The 10,387-nt window shown below is 35.5% G+C and overlaps 2 protein-coding genes across 2 annotated transcripts in view; both read left to right on the plus strand.

Annotated features, from left to right (window-relative positions):
* Window positions 1-3,932: 3,932 nt before the first annotated feature.
* LOC134293162 (uncharacterized) lies at window positions 3,933-9,829 on the plus strand. Its single transcript, XM_062959865.1, has 3 exons — window positions 3,933-4,674; window positions 8,207-8,265; window positions 9,402-9,829. Exons 1-3 carry the CDS (start codon window positions 3,979-3,981, stop codon window positions 9,673-9,675), a joined length of 1,029 nt encoding a protein of 342 aa, XP_062815935.1. The 5' UTR covers window positions 3,933-3,978; the 3' UTR covers window positions 9,676-9,829.
* kcnn1 (potassium calcium-activated channel subfamily N member 1) overlaps window positions 4,090-10,387 on the plus strand; it is a 34,466-nt gene continuing 28,168 nt past the window's right edge. Inside the window, exons 1-3 of the mRNA XM_062959571.1 lie at window positions 4,090-4,220; window positions 5,066-5,109; window positions 8,207-8,255. The gene's annotated coding sequence lies outside the window, so the exon portion shown is untranslated. The remainder of the gene's footprint in view (window positions 4,221-5,065; window positions 5,110-8,206; window positions 8,256-10,387) is intronic.

Raw genomic sequence — 10,387 nt, forward strand, 5'->3', positions numbered from 1 at the left:
GCGACGACAGGGATAGCGCTGCACACGTTGGATTCAATATTGGGAACCAGGGGCTTCTGGGCTTGCAAAATCAGGTTATTTTTGATGGGATTTCCTTGGGAATGGATGATGGATGCTTCTCTCTTTGCACAAAAGGGAAGCCCATCCTCCTGGGCATTTTTTCTCCATTGAGAACAATGCGACGACAGGGATAGCGCTGCACACGTTGGATTCAATATTTGGAACCAGGGGCTTCTGGGCTTGCAAAATCAGGTTATTTTTGATGGGATTTCCTTGGGAATGGATGATGGATGCTTCTCTCTTTGCACAAAAGGGAAGCCCATCCTCCTGGGCATTTTTTCTCCATTGAGAACAATGCGACGACAGGGATAGCGCTGCACACGTTGGATTCAATATTGGGAACCAGGGGCTTCTGGGCTTGCAAAATCAGGTTATTTTTGATGGGATTTCCTTGGGAATGGATGATGGATGCTTCTCTCTTTGCACAAAAGGGAAGCCCATCCTCCTGGGCATTTTTTCTCCATTGAGAACAATGCGACGACAGGGATAGCGCTGCACACGTTGGATCCAATATTGGGAACCAGGGGCTTCTGGGCTTGCAAAATCAGGTTATTTTTGATGGGATTTCCTTGGGAATGGATGATGGATGCTTCTCTCTTTGCACAAAAGGGAAGCCCATCCTCCTGGGCATTTTTTCTCCATTGAGAACAATGCGACGACAGGGATAGCGCTGCACACGTTGGATTCAATATTGGGAACCAGGGGCTTCTGGGCTTGCAAAATCAGGTTATTTTTGATGGGATTTCCTTGGGAATGGATGATGGATGTCTCTCTCTTTGCACAAAAGGGAAGCCCATCCTCCTGGGCATCTCTCTCCATTGAGAACAATGCGACGACAGGGATAGCGCTGCACACGTTGGATTCAATATTGGGAACCAGGGGCTTCTGGGCTTGCAAAATCAGGTTATTTTTGATGGGATTTCCTTGGGAATGGATGATGGATGGATGCCTCTCTCTCTCTTTGCACAAAGGGAAGCCCATCCTCCCCGGGCCGTCGCCATGGCAACGGGCATCTCTCTCTCTCTCTCTCTCTCTCTCTCTCTCTCTCTTTGCGTGGGCGAGCGAGTGGAGGGGACGGGGGAATCCGCACTTGGCAGTCGAGTCACGAGGCTCGGAAATAAAAAAAAAGGAATCCTCTCTCCGAGCAGGGCTTCCCCAGAACGAGCAGAACGAGAGAGAGAACGAGAGAGAGAGAGAGGAGGAGGAGGGGACGATGGGTTATTCCCTCTTTGTCTTCCTTACAGACATTTCTGACCTCTGAGGATGCCTGCCATAGATGTGGGCGAAACGCATAAAATATATGCGATATCTAATAATTATATTATATATATATAAAATAAAAAATATGTGATATCTAATAATTAAATATATAATATATATAAAATAAAATATGTGCAATATCCAATAATTATATATATACAATATATATCTATAATATATATATATAAAATAAAATATGTGCAATATCCAATAATTATATATATACAATATATATATATAATATATATATATAAAATAAAATATGTGCAATATCCAATAATTATATATATACAATATATAATTATATCTATAATATATATAAAATAAAATATGTGCAATATCTAATAATTATATATATATATATGTATATATGTATATAAATACAATAGCTACCGTATATCTATATATACAATATAATATTATAAAGATATAAATAAATACAATAGCTATATATCTATATATACAATATAATATTATAAATTATATAAAATTATATAAAATATATGCAATACCCAATAATTATATTTATTATATAATATATATAATATCCACCCCTCTTTCCTTCTTTCTCAAAGGGTTTCCACTGGCAATATCCAATAATTATATATATATAATATATAATTATATCTATAATATATATATAAAATAAAATATGTGCAATATCTAATAATGAGATATATATGAAATAAAATATGTGCAATATCCAATAATTATATATATATATATATATATATATATAAATAAATACAATAGCTACCGTATATCTATATATACAATATAATATTATATATATATAAATAAATACAATAGCTATATATCTATATATACAATATAATATTATAAATTATATAAAATATATGCAATACCCAATAATTATATATATATATGTATATATGTATATAAATAAATACAATAGCTACCATATATCTATATATACAGTATAATATTATATAATATATATATATATATATATATATTATATAAAATATATGCAATACCCAATAATTATATATATATATATGTATATAAATAAATACAAAAGCTACCATATATCTATATATACAATATAATATAATATAATATATATATATTATATAAAATATATGCAATACCCAATAATTATATATATATATGTATATAAATAAATACAATAGCTACCATATATCTATATATACAATATAATATTATATAATATATATATATTATATAAAATATATGCAATACCCAATAATTATATTTATTATATAATATATATAATATCCACCCCTCTTTCCTTCTTTCTCAAAGGGTTTTTCCACTGGTTTGTATCCATTGTATGAATTTTTTCCCAACGTCATAGCAAACAATGTGGTCCCGATTTCCTCGCTTTCCGCCCATTCTCTCCATGGGGATCCTTTGGGACCAAGCTGGCCACGATTGTGTCCCCACAAAGGGAGGAAACCCACGCCTTGGCATTGCCAACCGGGACCTTGTTTTGCAGATTCGGACCCGAAAACGGTGCCAAAACTGGCAGAAAAACATCGTGAAAACATTGCATGCTTTGTGCTTTGCAAACACAATGGCTCTCCAGTCTAGAGTAGAATAAAACATAATTATATTATATTTTAATATAATATAATATATATATTAATATAATAATTCTGAAATATAAAATAATAATATGGTATTTTAATATACGAATAACTGTGTATAATAATTTGGAATATAATTAATATACATAATATAAAATAATAATATACATCATATTTTTGTATAATAATTTTGAATAATTCATTATTATTTTAATATATTAATAATCTTTTAATATATTAATATACTATAATAGTATAAATAATATACATTTTAATGTACTATATTTTAATATAAATATTTTAATATACTGTTTTAATATAATATAATAATATAAATATTTAATATAATATTTTAATATAATTTAATATAATATATATTTTAACATACTATATTTTAATACAATATAATAATATAAATATTTTAATATAATATTTTAATATAATATACATTTTAACATATTTTAATACAATATAATAATATAAATATTTTAATATAGTATTTAATATTTTAATATAATTTAATATAATATATATTTTAACATACTAGCTTTAAATATAATATAGTAATAGTATTATACATAACATAAAATAATATCATAACACAAATATTATACCTTTTAATATAATAATAATAACAATATTTTAGTGCAATATAAGAATATAAATAATATAAAAATATGGTTATAATATAATATATGAAAATATTGTATTTTTTTTTTATTTCCAGGTGGAGCAAGGGAGTGCAGGCTTTTAATATAATAATAATAATAATAATAATAATAATAATAATAATAATAATAATATTTTAGTGCAATATAAGAATATAAATAATATAAAAATATGGTTATAATATAATATATGAAAATATTGTATTTTTTTTTATTTCCAGGTGGAGCAAGGAGCAAGGGAGTGCAGGCTTTTAATATAATAATAATAATAATAATAATAATAATAATAATAATAATAATAATAATAATATTTTAGTGCAATATAAGAATATAAATAATATAAAAATATTGTTGTTATAATATAATACTCTCTTCTCTTTTCTTCTTTTTTCTTCTGTGCGGCATCATCTTCCACATCCATGTTCCGTTCCTCCTCCTTCTTCTCTTCCGGGGAGGAGGTTCCCTCTGCCTTTGCCCTCAGACAGGGAAACCCCGCTCACACTCACACTCACACTCACACACAGAGAGAGACAGAACGAGAGAGAGAGAGAGAGAGAGAGGAAGGAAGGAAGGAAGGAAGGAAGGAGGAGAGAAGAAGAGAGAAGAAAGGCCGGACGGACGGGCTTTTGTCCTTCTTCTTCTCCTTCCAGGCCAGAAAAAGGCAAGACCGGCTTCTCTCCTTTCTCCTTCCCTTTCTTTTTTTCATTCCTTCTTTCTTTCTCTTTCTTTCCTTTCATCTTTCTTTTCCTTCCTTTCATTTGTTCACTCCTTCTTCCCTTCCTTTTATTCTTTCTTTTTTCTTCCTTTCTTCTTTCCTCTCCGTACCTTCCCTTTATTTCCTTCCTGTCTTCTTCCCTTCCTTTCGTCTTTCTTTTTTCTTCCTTCCTTTCCTTTTATTCTTTCTTTTTCTTCTGTCCCTTTCTTTCTTTTCCTTTCTTCCATTCGTTCACTCCTTCTTTCCTTCCTTTCCTTTTATTCTTTCTTTTTCTTCCATCCCTTCCTTTCATTCCTCTCCATCCCTTTCCTTTATTTCCCTCCTGTCTTCATTCATTCTTCCCATCCCTTTCTTCTTTCTTTTCCTTCCTTTCTTTTGTTTGTTCCTTCTTCCCTTCCCTTCCTTTTAGTCCTTCTTTTTTCTTCCGTCCCTTTATTTCCTTCCTTCCTTCTCTCACCTTTCTCTCATTCCTTTCTTCTTCTTCTTCTTCTTCTTCTTCTCTTTCCTTCCTTCCTTTCATTTCTTTCCCTTCACTTTCTTTCTTTCCTTTCTTTCTTTCTTTCCTTTCCTTACCATTCTTCTTTTCTTCTGTCTCTTTCCTTTTTCTTTCTTTCCTTCCTTTCTTCTTTCTTCCCCTTCCTTCTCTTCTTTCCATTCATTTATTTCCTTCCTCTTCCCTTTCTTCTTTCCTTCCTTCCCTTCTTTCCTTTCCTTCCTCTTTTCTTTCTTCTTTCATTTCTTTCCTTCCTTCCATCCATCCATTTATTCTCTCTTTCTTTCTCTCCAAAAAGAAGAACAACAACAGGACTTGCGGTGCTTCTGCTTCTGCCTCCAGGTAAGTTGGCGCTCTCACCTTGAACTTATATATATCTATATATTCCCCTGGACTACAACTCCCATCATCCAGGCTCAATCCCGGTGGACTGTAACTCCCATCATCCTCTGCCATTGCCATCCAAACCCAGTCAGTACTTAAAAGTGGGTCCCAATCCATTTTTCGTGGGTTTCACTGTGCTCTCTGGTTGTGGTTGGACTACAACTCCCATCATCCAGTATCAATTCCAATGGACTATAACTCCCATCATCCTCTGCCATTGCCATCCAAATGCAATTGGTCCTTAATGTTGGTTGTGTCGAGTGTGTTGCTCCAAGTTTGGCCCAGAGCTCCCTGGTTGTGGTTGGACTGCAACTCCCATCATCCAGGCTCACTTCCAATGGACTATAACTCCCATCATATAACTCTGCCATTGCCATCCAAACACAATTGATCATGTTGAGAGTGTGTGCCAAGTTCGGCCCAGAGCTCCCTGGTTGTGGCTGGACTGCAACTCCCATCATCCAGGCTCACTTCCAATGGACTATAACTCCCATCATATAACTCTGCCATTGCAATCAAATGCAATTGGTCATGTTGAGAGTGTGTGCCAAATTCGGCCCAGAGCTCCCTGGTTGTGGTTGGACTACAACTCCCATCATCCAGGCTCAATTCCAATGGACTATAACTCCCATCATATAATTCTCCCATTACAATCCAAACACAATCGGTATTTAAGGTTGGTTGTGTCGAGTGTGTTGCTCCAAGTGCAGTCCAGTGTTGCTTGGTTGTGGTTGGACTGCAACTCCCATCATCCAGGCTCAATTCCAATGGACTATAACTCCCATCATCCCCTGCCATTGCCATCCAAATGCAATTGGTCCTTAACATCGGTTGAGTCGAGCGTGTGTGCTGAGTTCGGCCCAGAGCTCCCTGGTTGTGGTTGGACTACAACTCCCATCATCCAGGCTCAATTCCAATGGACTATAACTCCCATCATCCCCTGCCATTGCCATCCAAATGCAATCGGTACTTAATGTTGGTCGTGTCGAGTGTGTTGCTCCAAGTTCGGGCCAGAGCTCCCTGGTTGTGGTTGGACTGCAACTCCCATCATCCAGGCTCAATCCCAATGGACTATAACTCCCATCATATAATTCTGCCAACTCCCATCGTCCAGGGCGGATGGCAGTGGGCCTGGTTGCAGTCTTGGAAAATGCTCGGATCCTGGGAAAGATCCCTTCTCTTCCCTCGCTGCCTCAGGGCGATGGGATGTGCAGTCCTGCCAGTGTTTTCGGGGCCTCCGCCCTTCCTGGGGAAGCACCTGCCAGCCAGTCATTCTGGCCGAACAAAAGTGGATCCAGGGCTATGAATAGCCTGGCATGGGCTCAGGGTTAATCCCAACAGCAGCCCAAAATACACAAAGCCCTGGCCAACCCGGCCCTGGGAAAAGGTCCTGCAAAGAAGAATAATAATAAAGAAGAAGAATAATAATAATACAGGATAATAATACAGGATAATAATAATACAGAATAATACAGAATAATAATAAAGTCATCACTGGAACCCAATAACAACAACAACAACAACAACAATAATAATAATAATAATACAGGATAATAATAATAATAATAATAATAATAATAATAATAATAATGTCATCATTGCAACCCAATAACGATAATAATAATAATAATAATAATAATAATAATAATAATAATAATACAGGATAATAATACAGGATAATAATAATAATAATAATAATAATAATAATAATAATAATAAAGTCATCACTGGAACCCAATAACAACAACAACAACAATAATAATAATAATAATACAGGATAATAATACAGGATAATAATACAGGATAATAATAATAATAATAATAATAATGTCATCATTGCAACCCAATAACAACAACAACAACAATAATAATAATAATAATAATAATACAGAATAATAATAATAATGTCATCATTGCAACCCAACAATAACAATAATAATAATAATACAGAATAATGTCGTCATTGCAACCCAATAACAATAATAACAACAATAATAATAATACAGAATAATAATAATAATAAAGTCGTCACTGGAACCCAACAACAATAATAACCATAATAATAATACAGAATAATAATAATACAGAATAATAATAATAATAATAATAATAATAATAATAATGTCGTCATTGCAACCCAACAATAATAACAACAACAATAATAATACAGAATAATAATAACAATAATAATAATAATACAGAATAATAATACAGAATAATAATAATAATAATAAAGTCATCACTGGAACCCAATAACAATAATAACCATAATAATAATAATACAGAATAATAATACAGAATAATAATAACAATAATAATAATAATACAGAATAATAATAATAATAATAATAATAATAATAATAATAATGTCATTACTGGAACACAACAACAACAACAACAACATCATCACTGGGATCCAAACAATAATAATAATAATAATAATAATATCATTGGTGCATCATTATGAGATGCAAGTGATCATTATGGGTCACTGTATCGATCTGTCTATTGATAACTCCCTTCCTTTATTATTATTATTATTATGAATGCAAATGATTATTATGATCGGTTATATTCGGGTTCTTAGTCGGATCAATCGCCTTTGTGGAAATCCCTTTTTGGAGGCGAGGCGATTAATCAGGCTAATAAGAAAGTAATGGATCCTGGTGGCCCATGAAATATTCACGCGTCTGCCCCGGTGGAAATCAATTAAGGAAAAGTAATTAACCGTCAGGTGAAAAGAAGAAGAAAGCCAGGCGGAAGAGAGAGAGATAGATAGATAGATATAGATATATTGTGACCGGCGAGGGCGATATCGTCAGCGTAGAGGAAACTCGTCATTGGTGCCCATGTTAAGCATTAAGCTACCAATAACAACAACAACAATATCATGGGAACAGTAATGACAATCATTCTATTTCCTATATGTACTATCGGAATGCTAATGGGAATAATTATATTTTATGATAGGAATAACCATAATAATATTGATGTAGAATTGATGAGGTTTAGTTGATCAATCAATCAGTCTGATGGCTCCCTTGTTTTTCTATAGCAAAGCCCACCCGGGAAGACCCTCGACATGCCGGACGGAAGCCGAGCAGGTCAGGAGCGGTATTGATCCATCCATCTATTGATCCATCCATCTGTCTGTCTATGTATTGATTGATTGTTCCATCCATCCGTCTATTGATCCATCCATCCATCTATTGATCCATCCATCCGTCTGTCTATGTATTGATTGATTGATCCATCCATCTGTCTACTGATCCATCCATCCATCCATCTGTCTATCAATTGGTTGATTGATTGATTGATCCATCCGTCTATTGACTGATTGATTGATCCATCCATCCATCTATTAATCCATCCATCCATCCGTCTATCTATCAATTGGTTGATTGATCCATCCATCTGTCTATTGATCCATCCATCCATCCATCCATCCATCCGTCTGTCTATCTATCAATTGGTTGATTGATTAATCCATCCATCTGTCTATTGATTGATTGATCCATCCATCCATCTATTAATCCATCCATCCATCTGTCTATTGATCCATCCATCTGTCTGTCTATGTATTGATTGATTGTTCCATCCATCTGTCTATTGATCCATCCATCCATCTATTGATCCATCCATCCATCTGTCTATTGATCCATCCATCCATCTGTCTGTCTATGGATTGATTGATCTGTCTGTTGATTCATCCATCCATCCGTCTGTCTATCTATCGATTGGTTGATTGATTGATCCATCCATCTGTCTATTGATTCATCCATCCATCTATCTGTCTATCAATTGGTTAATTGATTGATTGATCCATCCATCCATCTGTCTTTTGATTGATTGATTGATCCATCCATCTATTAATCCATCCATCCATCTGTCTATCAATTGGTTGATTGATTGATTGATCCATCCATCCATCTGTCTATTGATTGATTGATCCATCCATCCATCTGTCTATTGATTGATTGTTCCATCCATCCATCTATTAATCCATCCATCCATCCATCCATCCATCCATCTGTCTATCTATCAATTGGTTGATTGATTGATCCATCCATCCATCTGTCTATTGATCCATCCATCTGTCTGTCTATGTATTGATTGATTGATCCATCCATCTGTCTGTCTATCTATCGATTGGTTGATTGATTGATTGATCCATCCATCTATCTATCTAAGGAAAGAAAGGAAGACGGGACGGAAAAGATGGGAAGAGAGGAGGAAAAATAAGCAAGGAGGGGAAAAGAAAGAAGGAGGCAAAGGAGGAAAAACGGAAAGAGGGGAAGAAGGGAAAGAAAGAAAGAAAGAAAGAAAGAAAGAAAGAAAGAAAGAAAGAAAGAAAGGGGAAGGAAAAGAAAGATGGGATGGGAAAGATGGAAAGAGAGGAAGGAAGGAAGGAAGGAAGGAAGGAGAAGAATGGAAGGAAAGAGGAGGGAGGGAAGGATGGAAAGGAAGGAAGGAAAAAGAAGTCAGGATGGAGAGATGGAAAGGAAGGAAGGAAGGAAAGAATGAAAGAAAGAGAATGGAAGGAAGGATGGAATGGAGGGAAGAAAGAAGGAAGGAACAAAGGAAGGAAAGAAAGAAAAAAGGGGAAGGGAAGGATGGAAAGAAAGGAAGAGAGGAAGGGAAGAATAAGAAAGGAAAGGATGCTGGCGTTGCTCTTTTGCTGCATGCATCAGCCGGGCGAGTGAGGAAAGGAAGGAAGGAAGGAAAGAATGAAAGAAAGAAAGACAAGGAGGGAAAGATGGAAAGAGGGGAAGGAAGATGAGGAAGGACGGAAGGAAGGAAAGAAAGAAAGAGAAGGAGGGGAAGATGGAAAGAGGGGAAGGAAGGAAGGAAGGAAGGAGAAAGAAGTCAGGATGGAGAGATGGAAAGGGAGGAAGGAAGGAAGGGAAGACTAAAGGAATAAAGGTGTTGCTCTTTTGCCGCATGCAGCAGCTGAGGAAGGAAGGAAGGAAGGAAGGAAGGAAGGAAGGAAGAAAAAGGGGAAGGAAGGAAGGAAGGAAGGGAAGAATAAGGAAGGAGGGATGCGTGTGTTGCTCTTTTGCCGCATCAGCCGGGAAAGAGAGAGAGAGAGTGACTCTTTGGGGGGGGGGGGGGGGCTGGTGCATGTGGTCACGGGGTCCCCTCCCCCCCCCCTCCCCCCCCCTCCCTCCCTCTCCTCCAATGGGAAGGGTCCTGCTCCTCCTCCTCCTCCTCCTCCTCCCTCCCTCCAGCGGGGTCT

This window comes from Anolis carolinensis, unplaced genomic scaffold (genome assembly GCF_035594765.1).
Source record: "Anolis carolinensis isolate JA03-04 unplaced genomic scaffold, rAnoCar3.1.pri scaffold_7, whole genome shotgun sequence".
In the NCBI taxonomy this organism is placed as follows: domain Eukaryota; kingdom Metazoa; phylum Chordata; class Lepidosauria; order Squamata; family Dactyloidae; genus Anolis; species Anolis carolinensis.

Coding starts and splice junctions, on each gene's coding strand:
- LOC134293162 (XM_062959865.1), top strand. CDS start 3,979: ATGTTCCGTTCCTCCTCCTTCTTCTCTTCCGGGGAGGAGGTTCCCTCT. Junction 4,675..8,206: donor TGTTCCTTCTTCCCTTCCCT/TCCTTTTAGTCC, acceptor GTTTTTCTATAG/CAAAGCCCACCCGGGAAGAC. Junction 8,266..9,401: donor AGCCGAGCAGGTCAGGAGCG/GTATTGATCCAT, acceptor ATAAGCAAGGAG/GGGAAAAGAAAGAAGGAGGC.